General features: G+C 39.2%; 1 protein-coding gene across 4 annotated transcripts; it reads left to right on the plus strand.

Annotated features, from left to right (window-relative positions):
* Positions 1-1,462: 1,462 nt before the first annotated feature.
* Positions 1,463-18,785, plus strand: slc35f4 (solute carrier family 35 member F4). 4 transcript variants are annotated; one of them, XM_027999870.1, is made up of 7 exons: positions 1,463-1,842; positions 14,974-15,274; positions 16,195-16,414; positions 16,490-16,615; positions 16,705-16,897; positions 17,394-17,483; positions 18,047-18,785. In XM_027999870.1, exons 1-7 carry the CDS (start codon positions 1,638-1,640, stop codon positions 18,286-18,288), a joined length of 1,377 nt encoding a protein of 458 aa, XP_027855671.1. In that variant the 5' UTR covers positions 1,463-1,637; the 3' UTR covers positions 18,289-18,785. The 4 variants fall into 4 exon arrangements, with proteins under 4 accessions (XP_027855671.1, XP_027855670.1, XP_027855673.1 ...); XM_027999869.1 differs by having other exon boundaries at positions 16,195-16,615; XM_027999872.1 differs by lacking the exon at positions 1,463-1,842 and adding an exon at positions 7,263-7,356 and having other exon boundaries at positions 14,974-15,113; positions 16,195-16,615.
* The last annotated feature ends 120 nt before the right edge of the window (positions 18,786-18,905 follow it).

The following is an 18,905-nucleotide window of genomic DNA, read 5'->3' on the forward strand; positions in this document are numbered from 1 at the left end:
ACTGGGCTACCATTAATGAAAATTTCCTGTAGTCTTTAAAAAGTTCTTCAATACGGGTGAATGACAGGATGAAAATAATTCCAACGACAGAGCAACAAACAATAGAGGTGATTAGAAAAAGTCATTTAAGAAAGTAATACATAAATGAACTAGTATGGTAACACTTTTCAAACAACAATGCACACAGTGATGCAAACTAAATACAGCAAGACCTTGTGATCAAAACATAGCTAAAAAACAAAAAGCAATCCTTATCTGAAATCCATATATTGTCTTGTTTTACCATACATTTTACCATGTTCCTCAATACCAGGGGGTTATTGAGGAACATGAAGTACCACTGATGCTGAACTAGACATTGTCCTTGCATATCCAAAGATTTGTTACTATCCTCAGCACAAAAAAGCTTGCCATGGAGAGGAGGGATCTCAGGGCCTCATCTTTGCTGTCTTGCAAATAATACAGTTCATTTAGCATCTTAGAATCATGACCTGCATCAGATCAGTTTGCTCTCTGGATAATATACACGTCCTCTCAGTCTGAGACCGTGGTTCCCAATTGAATGAATGTGGCATGCTGATGAAGATTTTAACGAAGAAAACAGAAAAACTTACAGGACTTGAACACGGAGAACAGCACATGAAGTATGGGAGGAACATGCAAAGAACAATAAAAGCCAGTGAGGTTACAAACTGAAGAAATGTTGGAGAATCCCACTAGATGCAGGGGAGCTAATCAAGGGGATAAAAACAACGGCAGACTGACAGAAAGTGAATAAATGACACAAAAGAAGCTGAACAAAAAATCTACACACCAAAGCTGAAAGACTAACATAAAATAAACCTAGATGCAAAAAGAACAGAATACAAGAGCACAAGGAATGAACTAGTATGGCAACACTTTTCAAAGAACAATGCACACAGTGATGCAAACTAAATACAGCAAGACCTTGTGATCAAAGCACTACTAAAAAACAAAAAGCAACCTTTATCCGACATCCATATATTGTCTTGTTTTACCATGCATTTCACATACATCTGAAAATACATAAATAAAAAAATTATTGATTTTTCTGACCAAGTTGCATGATGTGATTATAATTCATATGCGAAAGGCTTAATTCTGCCATGCAGCAGAATTAAGGAAATATTCTCTACACTGATATTTTGAGAAAGGAGACAAAGTAAGCAATTAATATAGATGCAAAATCAGACTGTTCATGACAACATTTAAACCTGGAAAGCTGGTATGTGCAGAAATGTAAAATTATTAATGGATTATTTTAAAGATCCTAAAATGTCCAGTTGTGATAACTTGTCTTTTTTTTGTTTGTTTGTTTGCTTTCAACCGAGTAAAATTTCCTCCTATATGTAAATTCACATTTTCTGCCCAGGGGTTGTAAACCATCTTAAATTAGGAGATAGTAGTGACACGCCCCCTAGTGTTTTGTGGCTGCCAGGCCACGGGAGTTTGATAACCTTGCTCTGCGTCCGGGAGCATCACTGAAGGAATGTGAACGCTGAATGTCATCCTCCTGCTGCTAATTGTTGATTCAGATCCGGGCGTCTCTCTCCCTATTGCGTGGTGGTCGGGTTTTACTCCGATCAGCCCCTCGTCTTTTCCCGCTCGGACCCGCGATGTTAAGCACCGAGGGTGTTTTGGAGAGTGGGGAACAGCCTTGCATCCAGCTGGAGCCCCTGAAGAGCACGCACCTGCCGGGCAAGGCGACGCCGACCGGTGGCAGCCCGAAAGTGACCGCCAACGGAGTGCACGACATAGAGGACAGGATCCTGAGGATCACTGGATACTATGGCTACAACCCGGGCTACTCGAGTCACAGAAGTGAGTGAAAAGATGCAAGTGGAATTGGATGATGAGGGGATGTGACAGGTGTGCGCATTTATTTGCAAGGTGTGACACGTTGCGCATGATTTTTTTAAAGCATAGAAACAAAATACGAAAAGAAGCAACGCAATGTGAATGTTAAGTATGTGAAAAATATCTGTAAATTATATTTTTAAATTGCAAATACTCTGTGTGATTGTACAATCCCACTTAATTGGCTTCAAATTGACCCCATTAAGGAACTGAATTGCGTCGCTGTCTCTGTCAGGTGAAGGCTAATCCATCTCTGAGACTGAATGCAAATGAACAGCAACACACATCCATCCATCCATCCATCCATTTTCTGTTCACCCTTGTCCCTAATGGGGTCGGGAGGGTTGCTGGTGCTCATCTCCAGCTACGTTCCGGGCGAGAGGCGGGGTACACCCTGGACAGGTCGCCAGTCTGTCGCAGGGCCAGCAACACACACTGTTTCTTAAATCTAAAGTTAACTGTTTCAAATTGAGTTTGCAACAGATATTACCTGCAAATAACACTCAAACTCCAGCCTATAACGAATTGTTATATTTCAAAAATCGTACATCTCTGCAACACTACAGCTCCCTTAGCAACGCATGTGAATTGCATGGGCTGTATGAATAAAATGCATGAACTATGGCAGTGTTTCAGCAGCTCTGCTTTAGGTTGTCAATATGTGTATGACTTGTAGGCCGATATTTGGCATTCTGCTGACTCTGAGACAATAGCAGGGATTGGACAAGAGAGCTGATTGTGCACTTTGTTCTACAAGAAACCTGCTTCCACTTATACTAAACTGTTGCCTGTGGGAGAATAAGAGAAAAGATAAACTACTGTAATGCTTTGTGAAAAGAGTTGGGTGCTAAATATAGATTTTCTGATATTGAGGTTATTTGTGCAGAGCAGAACTTTACAAGGCCCGAGGCAACAGACCAGACAACTTCGCAAGTCTGCTGCACAACTGGCTGAATTTCTCAGTATTTTTAAATAAAACATGGAGCTAAATTATGTTCTCCTATGGCAAATCCTTGGAAATGTAACTCAAATGTCTTGAGATTCACAGCCTGATACCCTTCACTTCATTTAAATTGAGCTTGTCGTACCACAACTTCTCCCTCGAGCCATTACATAAGAGCTGTGCTACAAATTCATGACTTCAAAATTCACATGGTCTGTGTTTTAGGATTTAACTATTGAAATCTGTTGCTAAGATGTTGCGTTCAGTGACATTATTTATCACACTGACAGATCTGTTCAAAATCCCAAAGGGAACAGGAATTGAGTCTCATTTAGCAGAGAATGGATGCAGCTGAGACTCCTTCAGATGAGTTGAATGCACGTAAATTGATTTTTTTTTAATGAAGCCAAGGGAAGCTAAACAAGCCCGTCTGCCATTAACTGCCTCATGTTTATCACTGCTGTCAGTTGCAGCAGACTAACCATGAATGCAATCCCACATTTCATTACAGAAATGTTTCTGCTCTTTTAGATTGATCATGCCACACCTCATTAATGAGAAGACGATTGCAACCAGATTAAGAGAACTTGAAACATTTGCGACACAAATTCTGAACACTGAAAGGGAAACTTTAGTATTCCGCTACTGTCTTTTTACTAAATGTACAACAGCTTGCAGAAGCCCTCATATTTGCTTGACCTTGACCACAGTTCAAGAATGGTACAAATTTTGCCCTCTAGCACAGACAGCTGATGCTTATAAACTAAAAACACAATGTGAAATTGAGACTTTTCAATAAAATGTATTAGTAAACAACACATATATTTTTCTCTTTTATTAGAAATGTTTTTTTTTCTTTTATTTTTATTTAAAGGCATGGTGTAAACATAACATTGTCATCGCTGAATACTTTGCTTGTACTGTGTGTGCTCAGTTTACTGTTGAATAGGTAAAAATGAAAAAATTGTGGCCCAAGAGAGCATTAAACTTCATAATTTTTTCCCAGGTTTAAAAGTTTGGACACCACTGCATTATAAACACAAACTTCAGGAAAAAGTAATTTAGATTTTACGTAATAGGTTAAACAGTGTATGACTGTGCACCAGAAAAACAATGAGACACAGTTTTTAACATTTTTTACAACTAAAAATCTGGAGTCAGTACTTTGTGGAACCACAATTGGCTGTAATGACAGCAGCAAGCCTTTCAGGTGAGCCTGGGCTATAAATCAATAACATTTATAGCATTCTAGGAGATGTAGGCAGAGGAAAGGCCTTGGCTGCTCAACTTTTCACTGCCAGGGTGAAAATGTGATAAAATATCAACCTTTACAAGCTGCATAAATATAAGTTTCATCCAGAGACTAAGTCATAGAAGCTGCTATATATTAGATCAGAGGGCAGTGGGACAATCATTTGCCATTTCTTTAATGGACAGGATAATTCCTGAAGACAGTGACTTTTTAAAGTCATCCTTGAAGAATCACATTCAGGCACCTTGGTTTGTTTACTCCAGAGTGACATGCCTTTCAACCTGGTGAGTGTCATCTTCCCGCTGAGGTTGTAAGACAAAAGAGCACCCAAACAGAACAGAAGGCTCATCCTGGGGTAATGATATATTTAGTAAGATCTTACTGCCAGTTTGCTGATATTGCCACCTGCCATCTGTGTTGAATTGCAAGATGCCTCAGAGGGAGATTGTGGACCATATTCAGAGATCAGCTTTAAAGGACAGACACAGAGACGTGGATTTGTGGCCAGACGTAATCCATCGTAAGAAAAAGTAACTGTGTAACAATGTTTTAACTTGCATGCACAGTTGAGACCACATATTCTCGATCTGTGACTTTAAATCAGATTAAAGTTTTCATGTTTTACATCACTTAGGATTGTCAAAATTATGTATATTTGCTTCATTCCAGAATAGAAGGATATTTATTAAATATATGTATATGTATATTCAAATTTGTAGGTTAATTTCCTGTGTATTTGACAGAATTCCCTTATTCGGTGAAATGCTTTGGATATCCTTCCAAAAGGTTCTCACAATAGTGTGCTGTAATTTGGGCCCATTCCTTCCAGCAGAACTGATGTTACTAAGATGTACTAAGATAATTGTGATGCCCACTCCATCACATTGACTTTATTTGCTCATAAGCATAAGTAACTAATTTGGCAGCATGATTAGGATCTAAGTCCTTTTGTAAGACCTCTATTTTGCTAATTCATGTCTGCTTTAAATGGACCAGAGTTTGTTTCCAAGTTGGTCCGGATCTTTGGTACAGGTGTGAATATACTCATCCTGCTTCCAGCATGTTATAGGGCTGCGTGCACAGAGAATTTACAATGGATAGTTCACTTGCAAAAGATACAATATGAAAGCAAACCTCACCAAGCGAAATAAATGATTTTGGTTGTGACCAAACAAGTGGAACAAAGAACTTTCCTATTGTGAATGCACTGTAACTGCATCACTCATTCTGGAAAACAACATTATATTCCCACCCACATACGTCACAGTTGGGAAGAATGAAGAGGAAAGTTACATTTCCTTTAAATGTAGGTAATGTCATTCCAGTCAAAACCTGTAACTTTGGTTTAATGAGACTAAAGTACATTTCCAAAAATGAAAGTTTTTGTCCCTGAGTGCATTTGTATACAGTGATGTGACTTTTTATGTTGCTTTCAGTGCGATGGGACACATAACCCATGTTTTTCTTGAATAGTACGATGGTTGATCGACGCTGCTTATACTTGCACGTCATTCTTTGAACAGTTGAACTAATATCTTGAATTTGAAGAAATTAATTTAAAAAAACCCATTTTAACTGTATATGTAAACCTAACCCCTACAGAGATAGTAACAGAAACCTCTTTACCAAAACATATTTAAAAGAAAATAGTTCCTTAAGACTCCTGTCAGTGTAATTTGCAGCATGGCCTCAATAAAGAAGCTCATTTTGAAAATATGTCTAATGTGAGCACACACCCTGCTGTGTGAATACAGAGTCGGAAAATGACACTTGCAAAAGTTTTAGCATTGTTCCATGTTTAGATCGCAGCAGGGAGGCTGCACATCCTAAAAAGAAATTGCATAGTAACAAAAAGGCAAGACAGGCAGTTATCATTATGTATCATTCTTCAGAGACAGTTTTTGTTTAGGAAATGTCTAGAATCAAAGAAAGAATAAAAACTGAACGTTATTATTCTTTTGTTAGCTTGAAATCATTTTTAGACCATCTCCAAACAGTTGAACCTTGCTTTTCGTTCTGAAACATTCTTTGTGCATACAGACTTATTTTGAACGGCCCTTCAGGCCTGCTCACTTTGTGCTATTTATAACCAGCCCAACGAATGGGATATAAGCTTTGCCTGAATGGCTTCTAGGGTGCTGTTAGTCTTAAGCTCTGGGCATACTTGTATTCGAGCAACACACCTTGCAAGTAATGGATGCAATTTATTACTGCAGCATCTACAGAACAACTGACCTGTCCAGAAGTCACACCACTGTAGGTGAGATTATAGATTGTAGTATTTTAGCTGATCTCTGCAAGTTTGTCCTTTAAGACACTTGCTATTATTGAATAAAGAACAAAGAAAAACTTAATCCTGAAAGCAATGGCTCTTAACAGCATTATAATTGCACTAAAGGTTGTTCCAGGGCAGTAGTCATGTATGAAGTGTAAACACTGACCTCTTGTGGTGGATAACTTTAATAGCTCAAATAAACAAATCCACTATCACTACATTTTTTTCTGGCTGCTTTCTCCTACCTACACAATATAGGGCCAGGGGATTTTCCCAGAAGTTAAAAAATAATATCCAGAGAACAACTGAACTAATTTCTAAGTATAATCATAACAAAATACGAAAGCTGTATTAAACTGGCTGCATACGTGTGTACATCCTTTAGATTATAAAGCACCTTGGAATTTCATTTCAACTCTATGTGAAAAAATAAATACAAGAAAGTAAGAAAATTAGCCTGTGTAATTCATAAAAGTCTAAAATTATAAAATCATAAAACAAAATTGTACACAATATGCGGATAAGTTGATAAAGTTTCATTGCATTAAAAAAACTTTGAAAATACAATCCCTCTGTTTCCTTGGATTTATCTTTGGTACTTTTTTGTAGTTTTTATAACATGGTCTCTGTCAATTTAATTGGTATTGGGGAAAGTAGCTTTCATCACTTTAATTATGTGGTGTGACATACACAAATCAGTGCAACTATTACTCTTGTTTTTAATTAAATGTAATAATTTGTAACATCTCAGCACAGAGTAGAGATTGTTCTCTGAGCGAATTGTCTCATTTCACTAAAAGACAGCTCTGGTACTGGTTGTAAGCGATCATATTCAACACTAGGTGTCCTCATCCTCCACTCCTCTTACGTTAAGTTGATGCCAAAGAGAGGACAGGAAACACACCTGACCGCTCTACAGAAAAATGTTCAGAGGTTTTCAGTTCCGATTTCAGCTAAAATGAGCTTCGTCTGTCCCTGTTCTTGGGTCCTGATCCTCGGCAGAACCTGGTGAGTGTAACGGAGAGGCACAAATGACAAAGAGCTTTTTACTATAAACTGAGGAGCATTTGGTTCATCTAAATGACAAAAGAGTCTGAATGGGCTGAGTGCGTCAGTGTGTACAGGAGCAACGCAGTTGCTATGGAGGTAAAAAGCGAGGATGCTGTACTATATTGTGTTGGGGTTTGTAATGCATGCAGACCAGCTTTAATTTACACTCAGACTCCAAATGATTATTTAGAATTTTAGATTACAGATTGCTTTATTTCAAAAACTATTTGAGACAGATATTTGTACATGTAGTGCTAGCCAGAAGTGTACTTTGTCATGCTAATTTAAAGATGAAATGAAACTTTTGTTTTTCCAGGGTGAAACTATGGTACAAAAAAACTTAGGTGATTTAAAAATGATCCAAAAAAGGAAGCAACAATTGGCTGCAAAATTTTAAAATTTAAGGGGATTTTCTCTAATCCACAAAGTCAGTACTATACTATACAACACTACCTTGAAATTATTCAGTTCTAAGTTGAATCAGCAGCTTGATGGTTAAGATGGAACCATCACCATATTCCATAAGCCTGTTTAGCTACAGAAGTTTGGAATTTGTCTGCACTATTTAACCAAATATTATTGTAAGTTCACATGTAGATTGAGCCTTTTTGAAAGAGAGAAAATGCACAACCAATTAAAACTGTTTAGCAAATTCCTGTTTTAAAATTCATTGAAGTTTTACATTGGATAATCATACCAGAATTAATATTTAATTCATGCTGATGAGTGTATGCAAACCTCTGATTAGCTGTGGCGCTATTTTGTTGCCACAACTGTAGATTTTAAAGCTATTGAAAACACAAGATGTGAGATGGAGCGGAGTCTGTGAGGTAATCTAATGGTTGTTGACAGAGCAGCATAGAAAGGTAAAATATAGAGAAATAAGCAATCATCTCCAAATTCAGGATCACCAATGTACAGTTTGAAATTAAACCTTGGCCTCCTCTCCTGTCTTTACTCCAGGTATTTCTCTTAATCCGATAGTAATTAGCGTCTCTGTCTCTGCTGACTGGCTGTCTGGTTGTTGGCTCCATTCATCAACAGAGCTATTTTTAAGTTTTACCCTCCCAGATGAATCGATTCCTCCAGTATATCCTCTAATCTGTTTTTACAACAGTTACATTTCATTGATTTTCTTTATCGAGTGACTACGGGAACAGAATTTACATATAGTAAATTGCAACTACCGGTACTTAAACACTTTTACATTTTGTCACAGAATAGCCACAACATTTGGAGGATTTCATTGAGAGAAGCACAAATGAGTGCATGATTCTGGAGTGAAAGGGAGATGATAGATGGTTTATTTATTTTATTGTTTTATTTAAAATTTGAAGAATGTGTACTAAAACCAGTTTAGCTTCATCCCTTTTTAATATGAAGAGTCAAAGTTTTCCTTCCTGTTGAACCAAACCTACAGTCAGCGATACAGTGAAATGATTTAGCTCAAAGCATAATCATATGTTAGAATGGCCTAGTCAAAGCTCAGACCTAAATCCAGCCAAGAGGTTGTGGAAATACTTAAAGCTATAAAAGACGTACCCCAAAGAGCAGCAACTGTAATTGCAGCTAATGTTAAAAGCAATGACTCAGAAGATTTGAATATAAATGTATGCCATTCTTTTATAGATTTTTATTTCTAAGAAAAATTTGGGAATCTTGTATACGTTTCCTCCCACTTCCCCATTGTGCAACTTTAATCTATCACAAAACTCATCATTTAGTACATTAAAGTTTGCAGTTCTAACAGCAAGATGTGGAAAAATCCAAGCGGCATGAATACAGTATAAAAAATTATGCTAGTAAATTATGTTTTTCTCTGCATGTAAACACAGAAATGATCATGTTTTTGTGATGTGACCCACTTTTGGCCAATTGTAACACACAACCGAACAGCAGAAAGGGTCGCTCTGATCTGTGATGCTCTTTGTAGTTTTACCAAAGCTTTAACTGATGAGGAGTCTAAGAAAAGATAGAAGGTGGGTCAAGAACAAGCTCAGTGTGATAAAACAAACCTACTGCAAACCACTACTTATTTTGTGTGTCCTTTATTATTTTCTGACTTTGATTTTATAAAATATTTTGGATCAAAACACCAGTTTCCCAAGTTTGATGGCATGTTACATAAAAATTTGTTTACTTTCTTCACAGCCCTGTACATCTGACGACACACACTTAGCATTGGCATGTTATTAAAATCGAGGCTGAACAAATACTCTGGTCCATTAAATCTTCAGGCAGAAAAACCACAGGTAAAGATTGAATGACCAGATGGCTTTTCTTGAAATGGAAACTTGTGTTTACAATCCTGCAGATGACTCTTAAAACCATATTGCTTCTGATGGGAGGGTTTCCCTTGTGCAAAAGTGATGGAATAAAGATATTGGATATCTTTACAATAGTAGCAGCATCACAAAGTAAATATTTAATGTAGGTATTCTCAGTTAACTGGAAACATTTACTGCAAATGGGTATAAAGAAACGCCTATTAAAAGTTTTTACAAGAATGAAATCAGGGGCATGTGTGCCTCAGTTGGTAGAGCATGCACACCTGAGACCGTAGTCCTTGATGAGGTTGTCCTGGGTTAGATTCCCGGTCTGGTCCATTTGCTTCATGTCTTTACTTTCTCTCTGCTCCCTCTTTCCTGTCCATTTACTGCTCAATAAAGACCACTAGAGCCCAAAAAATCTTTAAAAACAACAATAAAATCCAAGTGGCTACCTCTGTACAGTCATAATCAATAAATTAGAATGTGTATCCAGATGAGCAATGTTTATTAGATTAAAAGTATATTTTGAAAATAAAAACTGTTAAGCAGTTATTAAGCATTTTATTCTGAATTAAAAATATAAATTTTATTGGTCTGGTGTAATATTCTAATCTTAATCTTTCATTAGCTCTAAGGAGAACGTAAGCTCAGTAGAACATAGCAGCCGTCAGTGTGACGCACGTCGGACTTATGAATGTTTGTATTTTCAGAAAAAGACGGAAAGTAAAGAAATTTACAACCACTGCACGTCTTGACGTCTCTATTGTTTCAAGTGTGCAACACTTGTATAGGCACTCCTGGTCAAAAGATTTTTAGATGAATATGTATATAATTTAATTACAGTGAAAATTTTAATAAAAATCATCCATCCATCCATTGTCCTACACGCTTGACCGTAGTGCAGTTGGGAGGGCCCTGCACAGAGCACCAGCCCATCGTAGATACACGAATACATGTCTTTTTATGGGGAAAAAAAGCTTTTTAATCTCTATTTAATTTTTGCTCCAGCAATAGTTTATTTGTATAATGTAGCTTACCCAGGATGCTAATAAATATGTTTGGGACAATAAATGTGTAGATACACAGAACATTTAAAGTGAAGTGTTATTCGGCTTCTCAGCATGAAGAGTGTTAAAATGTCCTGTTTTTGTAATAAAATCCAGTATTGAAATGCCATGTATTCACATGAACAAAGATACGTCTATTTTTACCTCGTGGCTCATTTGATTAGTGTGGTGGAGGCAACAAGAAGAAGCTCTACAAATAAATCTGACTCTTAAGGAGCAGTCAAGAGCAGGAGATGAGCTAAGTAAAGGGGGGAGAAAGAGGACAAAAGTGTAGAAGAAGCCAGGGTAGCCTGGTCAGGTGGAGAGGTGGGGGGGACGGAGGAGGATGGAGAGAAGGAAAGGATGGGGCCACAGCTAACGCAGCATAATCAGCCAGGGCTGCTTGGTTACCTTCCAAACAAAGCTGCTGATTTGTTGAAGCAAAAACAAGAGGAGGGGAAACGCGAGACAGAGAGACAGATAGGAAAGAGGGGGAGGACAGAAAGAGATGAGGTGAGTGATTGTGCCTTGCCACACAGACTTGAAGTGCATTCTCCCTTGGAGACAGTAGCGATGCTGGAGCTTTGCGTACCAGTGCAACTGTAGAGTCTCCACTTCACTCCCACTGAGCTGTGTAGCTAACCGGAGAGAAGGACAGCATCAGGGACGTTGAGAACGCTGGACTGGAGACTTCCAGAAAGTGTGGACCGAAGACGAAGAGTGGTCTGCTAACAGGAAGGGGGCTTTGAAGTGTGTGGAGACGAAGCAGTCAGCATTCTGAGAATGCACCAAGGTAGCAGAGGGAGCTGCTGAGTGTTTTGGCTTGTGCACCCGCATTCACACACCCACACACACCTTCCACTGGAGGACAGTGTGTGGTGCCCCCAGTGGAGAATGAAGAAGCACTCGGCCCGAGTGGCTCCTCTAAGCTCATACAGCACGCAGGTCCTGACCTGCCCCAACTCTGAAGGTAAACTGAGGCCTTGACTACTATTTAGACTTGGCATGAAGTGGGTTACTGTCAGAACTAGCTCAGAAAGGCTATTTGGTACTACAAAATTATGTTTATGTTTAAAAAAATAAATAGATGAACTGTATAAATCTGGAAATCTAAAAACTTTAGAGGCTATCTTTATGTCACAGGCTTTAAAATCAAAGGGAATTGACCTAGAAAATATGATGCTATGTATTTAAGAAGGTATTTTTTGCAGCATATTAAGACCTAAACGTCACCCATTTTTACATGTTTATCCTGCTCAACTATCCTTCTTGCATCCAATTAAAAAAACTTTCCTATTTATCTTAAGACTGTCACACAGACACCCTCCACCCTCACCTTTTATATCAGAGATTACATAATGTTACATCCAATCAACTTTTCACCCGTTTCATCAGATCCATGGCACAGCTTCCAGCCTAATTAGGATAAAGACTTGGTGTGTACGGCCCAGAGTTAGGCTCACTAACACTGCATTACTGGGAGCTTCTTATTGGATTCAGCGGGGCTCCATCAATCAGTGCTGCTGGCATGCAGCGTTAGTGGTGGGGATAAAACGCAGGATGGATTGAAATACAAGTTTCTAGCAGTACACTGTGTCACACAGATTTGATAAGCTGTCCAAGTAGGAGCTGGAAGTGAACGATCCTCTGCTACAATGTTCTGTGGGATAAAATGTTGATACAAATTGTCATGGTCTTTCCTTAGAAACTAACTCTAAATTATCCCAGTTTTATGTAATTTAGTTTAAATTTACAGTGTATTTAAAGGCTTGTCCTTGGTCCCATTCAAAACTGATCAAGAACCTGATTTAGTTCCTTTTCTGATGCGTGCCTATAGAGTTATGACGGTGCTTTCTGTGTTGGCTTTCACAAAGAAAGGAAAATCTGGTGGATAGTGGATTGAAAAATAACCAAAAGAATAAAAATAAAAATATTCCCTTGATCCTGCAGGAATTTTAGTTCTCAGTTTTTCTATCTAGCACACAGCAGGCTCATTGGGTTGATTAAGAACTTTTGCAGTGACAGAATGTAATTAGACCAAATCCCTGGATGAACTTGCTAAAATAAACCATGTTGGTGGAGATTTTTTTTTACTTTCACCGTTCAGTGTCGATCCATCCCAGACAAAGAAAAACTTTAAAGTGAAACAGTTTGAATATTAATGAAAGAAATTGATGTTTTTGGTTGTGTTTCATTTAAATTTAGAATTCATAAGACATCGCTTCCCCCCCCCAAAAAAGATCTACAAAATATGTTTTTGCTGATGCCCCTAAATAAAATCCAGTAGAAGAATCTACCTGTGTGTAATTGCAACTGAGAAGCTGTTCTTTGAAGACCCCAGAGTTTGTGTGCTTCAAACATCTCACAGAGCTATGTTTGATTCATCATCTGAGCATGGAAGTCATCTGACTGCAATCATATCAAGATATCCACCTAAACTGACTGTTCAAGGAAAGAATAATCAGAGTAGCACCCAAGAGGCTCTTAGGGACTCTGGAGATCCAGATTCACAGATCAGGTGGATCTTTGGCTCTCCAGACAAGACAGCTATTAGTTGTAACTCCACAAATCTGGAAAGTGATCTAATGCTGTGTGATGGACACAAACTACCAAAGTTCACTGCAATTTACGTTGCTAAACTGATGCAACTATTTTGTAAAATTTTCTTGAAGGATCAATAAAATCTCAACCTATCTATCATTGTTGACAGAAAGCCATAACACATCTGGTTTGTAGTTTATTCCAAACCACATAGGTGCAAAACATCATGTGTGGAGGAAAACTATAACTGCACATCACCCTGAACAAATCAAGCATAGTGACAGTTGTGTCATGCTGTGGGGATGCTGTTTTCAAGCAAGGACAGGAAAGCTGGTCAGAGTTGATGGGAAGACGGATGGAGCTAAACAGATTACAATTCTGGAACAAAACATGTCTATAAAACCAGATCTGAAATGCAATGAAATTTGACTAAAACATGTTCATGTTTTAGTCAAATTTCAGACCTTAATCCATTTCAGAATCCAGGGCAAGACTTGAAAAATTTCATGTTCATAGACTATCTCCATCTAATCTAAGAGAGAAATGTAGCAAATATATTTCTTTGATCTGTACAGCTGGAAGTGAAACACACCCAAAGAATTGCAGCTGCACTTTGTGTTGTATCATCATATCAAGTACAAGCAAAATAAATTAAACAATGTGAAAATATTTTTTATCTTGTAATGAATTTGTTAAATTAACAAGCTAAGTTAGGACTTCAAAAAGATGCCATTTTTGTCTTTTGTGTTTTTTAAACAGTAAAACTACATTTAATACTTTTCACAACTATTAGAAGAACTCCTGTCAAACATTGCTAACTTGTAATAAGAGTTCATTTGGATTGTAGAGCTTCGGCACAAAGCACTTTGATGATATACACTATTGAGACTATTTGAAGTTCAGTTACTTGAATCGCTGCGTTGTCTCATTATAGATAACAAACAAAACTTTATCTGATGCAATAATGAGGAATCAGAAGTGGCTGTGGCATCTTTACTCATGGTGGACCCAGCAGAGCTTCATGCGCTGAGCTTGCAAAAAGCAAACAGCACCCAGCACATGCCATCTTTTATTCTTGCCTTGGTGTAAATTGATCACACCGTTGAGAGGTAAAAAAAAAAACAAGAAACGAAAGACAAAAGATCTAAGAGTTCTCCGTAAATGCACACACAGACACAGCACTTCAAGTGTTACAGCACAGTTAAGGTCCAGGAGCCATTTCTTTGTGCGGTCCATTAGGGCACAAAGCCAGATCTGCATCACTGATGGAAGATTAAAGTATTATCTGCCCATTGCTACATCAGTCATCTCCTCTGTCTATAAATAAAAATACAGCTGGTCTGCACCAGCTTGAGTACCAAGGTTGGCATGACTTTCTTGTGGAATGTCATGTGGTTAGATTTACACCTGCTTAATGGGCATCAGGTGACTGTACACAGTTGACCACAGGGGCAAGGCAGTACATGCTGCATCATGAGGTGACAAAGCTATATTTATGACATGTACAGCCACCATGCAAACCCAATCCATTTTAAACTATTCCTTTCATCAGGCATTAGTGCCTCTCCAGCAAAAAATGCAGTCTGGGGTAATGATCAATGAAGGCAACCGATCAATAATGCTTGTGTGATGGGACGCAAGCCATACTGTAGTCAGAATATGATGAATATGATGCAGTCATTATAAGATTGCTTTCTTCTTTCCTATTGTCTCCCCAGGAGAGGATGGTTCAGAGTCTCGACCAGAGACCCCAGCCAGCGACATCAGCATAGAGAGTCGGTCCTACCAGACATGTGCCAACACAGCTCTGAAGGTGCTGGGTGGTCTTCTGATGGTGCTGTGCGTGTCCTCCTCCTGGGTGGGTACCACCCAGGTGGTGAAGCTGACCTTCCAGTCATTTTCCTGTCCCTTCTTCATCTCCTGGTTCAGCAGCAACTGGAACATCCTCTTCTTCCCCATATACTACTCTGGACATGTTTTTACCACAGGCGAGAAGCAGACTCCCATTCAGAAATTTAGGTAAATCTCCTAAAAATTCCTTATTCTGCACTGTAGTTCAGTTGGCAGCAATGTTGCCTACCAGCGAAAAGGTCCTGGGTTTGAATCCTGGACTGTTCTTCCTGTAGATGTGTGAGTTCACTGTATATTCTAAAATATGACTGTAAAGTTAATTGATTACTCTAAATTCTTCTGAGGTTCAAGTGTGGGGGTGTGCGGGCGTGTGTGTGTATTTATGATTGCCTTTCCTGTGTGTCTCTGTGTTGCCATAGTTCAGGGTATACCCCACCTCTCATCCAATGACTGCTGAAGATATGCACCAGCTCCCCACAATCCTGCATGAACAGTGGGTATAGATCAATGGTCACAAGCTGCATTCCTCAAGGGTCAGAGTCCTGCAACTTTTAGATGTGTCCCTTGTCCCACACTTGAAGTAAATGTCAAGCTCTACAGAAATCTGCTAATGAGCTAGTATTGGAGCAGCAGTGCTGAATCAGAGAGACATCTAAAAGTTGCAGGACACCTGCCCTTGAGGACTGGAGTTTGAGGCCACAGATGTAGACAGTGGAGAGAAGAAGGACAGTGTTACGTCCCATCTTAACAATGTGGAATTGTGACTGAAAGGCAGAAATAAGCCTGTTGATGTTTAGATTTTATCTAAAGGACATTGGGGTTAATGAATTGAGCTAACCAAGTCAGGCTTTCAGTGGTCTTCGTTTAGGGCTATAGTCCTGTTGTGAAGCTTGGCATTGGACAATCACAAAATTCTTGAAATGTTTGTTTTCCAAGTAACTGAACACACCATGATTATGAAATTTACAAATCACTGAATCTCCACTGGAGCAGAACAGGTGCTATTCAAACCATCAGGATATTCTTGAGGAGAAATGGCTAAAGAAGCTGATTAAACTTTACTCCAATGCAACATTTCTCACCTTCAGGGAGTGCAGTAAACTCTTTGGGGAGGATGGAATGACTCTCAAGTTGTTTGTGAAGAGGACAGCACCCTTCTCCATCCTATGGACACTGACCAACTACCTTTACCTCTTAGCATTGAGGAAACTGACTGCCACTGACGTCTCGGCCCTCTACTGCTGCCACAAAGCCTTTGTCTTTCTCCTCTCATGGATCGTTCTCAAGGACCGGTTCATGGGTGTTCGGGTCTGTATGAAATATAGAGACAGTTTATACAACTGTGTGTGTTTGGCTCTGATGGTTGTTATTCTCTATGGACAGATTGTTGCTGCCATAATGGCCATCACAGGTATAGTCATGATGGCTTATGCAGATGGTTTTCATGGCGATTCATTTGTGGGTGTAGCCCTGGCTGTGGGCTCTGCCTCAACTTCAGCTCTCTATAAGGTCAGATTGATGGCTGTATAACAATTTTACCAAAACAGTAGTTACTTCTAAGTCTGTTTTGAGTGTCTTATTATTTCCTCACCTTCCAGGTTCTGTTTAAGATGTTCCTTGGCAGCGCTAACCTTGGAGAGGTTGCTCATTTTATTTCAACAATGGGCTTCTTCAACCTTATTTTCATCTCCTGTGTTCCCCTCATCCTCTACTTCACCAGGGTGGAGCACCTGGGCTCCTTGTCTTCACTACCCTGGGGTTACCTGTTTGGACTGGCAGGACTGTGGCTGGGTGAGAAAGCATATATTTCTCTTGCTAAAAAGTGTCATAGAAAACAGATTTGCAAACAAATTTATTGTATTTTATTGGGACATTATGTTATAAATTTTATTCTGAATGCAATGGACTTCAATTGATTTTTATCAAGGATTGTCAGAATAAATCCACAGTACTATTTTCAGAATTTAATTTATACATTTCGAAGGACTTTTCTTCCACTGTAACTTATGAGCTACTTTGTGTTGATTAATCACATAAGTCCAAACAAAATACTTGAAGTCTGTCAAGAAAAGATTAAGCGATTTAAATACTTTTTCAAGGCACTGTAGGCAGCACCTGAAGTCTGTATTAGCAACAAAAATTAGAAACCTAGTAGTTACACACCAACATTCCCAGTTTAAATCCGACAATAGTTTTGATGTTTTAACAGTGTGTATAGGCTTCACTGCAGAAAACAAATTTTCCCACCAAATTTAGTTCTGCTTAACTTTGCTCATGTGTTTTCCAGTCTTTAATATTCTGGTCCATGTCGGCGTGGTGCTGACTTACCCCATCCTCATCTCCATAGGGACACTGCTCAGTGTGCCTGGAAATGCAGGTATGTAAATCTTTAATTTTCTCCAACATTACCCCCGATGTTCTGATTAGATCCCTTTCGTTTCACTGTAAGTGAACACAGTCGTTAAAGAGGACTGAATGTCCACACACACTGGGGTCCTTGTACTGTGAGATCAGCACTTAGGGCCACAAGTGCAAACAGATTACACAGCAAGTCTGCCTCTCCCATCCTGGAAACCCAATCATTGGTGCGCCACAACAGACCCTGCAACTATCATCTCGCTGAGGGAGGATCAGGTTGCCAAGGCGACACTAAATGCCTGCAGTCCACTTCTTTTCTTTAACCACAATGTGCTGGATGAAGGTCAGTGGGTTACGGCAACCTGTCCCGGAGCTCCTGATCGCAAAGACGGAGAGGATCAAGTGGATCGCTTGTGCTGATTATAAGCCGCTTTTATTACACTCATCCCCCACAGCCACAGAGTCCTGCTGTTTATCTTACTTAATGTAATTAATCTGAATTTGTTTTTGTTTCACTGACACCCTCCATGCCCTCTTTTTTGCCCTCTCTACTTTGTGTCACCCTCTTTCATTCACGTCTAGCTGTAGATGTTTTGAAACATGAGGTGATCTTCAGCGTGGTGCGGCTGGCTGCCACCTGCATCATCTGCCTGGGGTTTCTCCTCCTTCTGCTGCCAGAAGAGTGGGACTCAGTCACCCTTCGATTCCTCGCCAACATTGCTGACAAGAAGTCCGAGGAAAATGGAGAGGAACTGACAGAGTCCAGTGGCCAGACTCGAAGTCGGAGTCGAGCAAACGGCACTGTCTCCATTCCCTTGGCATGACACGGCTGGATTCTCATGATAACAACAGTTAGCAAATCCCTTGTGTTTCCTCTCTGAGGTTCTGGCAGAAAGCTCAGTCTGTGTGAACTTCTCATTCAGGAGGACAGCATCGACTAAGTTGAAATGTAATCTTTACTTTGCATAAGTACCCCTGTCACTTCACAAACGGGGAGGAGAACACTTATGGATCATGCAAACCAGAAAAAGGCTGAAACTGGTATTTACTGTGGAAATAGTTGCAATGTTCCATCTTATGTCCTGCACGCACCCAAAGCAAGAGCTGACTGGCTTCTCCTAATATGCTCTCCAGACTGTATTCTGTGAATATAAATTTTGGCAGGGCCAGTTTGGCTCAAAATATTTCTATTTATTTAAATTTGTTCAAGCCAGAGTATTGATTTTAAGTCTAAGCAGTCTTACTGACAAGAATGGCTATTATACTGTGCATAATGCAGAAGCGCTTTGGTTTTTATAATAAAAGACTTGAAACCTTTGGAGATTGTGTTTCTAGTTGAAGAAAGAGTTCAAGTTAAAGTTGCATGGTGGTGTTATATTTTGTTGTTATATGACGGGTCTCAAATTGCATTCAGACCAAAAAAATCTAATTAATGAAGATT

This window comes from Xiphophorus couchianus, chromosome 19, assembly GCF_001444195.1.
Source record: "Xiphophorus couchianus chromosome 19, X_couchianus-1.0, whole genome shotgun sequence".
Taxonomy (NCBI): Eukaryota; Metazoa; Chordata; class Actinopteri; order Cyprinodontiformes; family Poeciliidae; genus Xiphophorus; species Xiphophorus couchianus.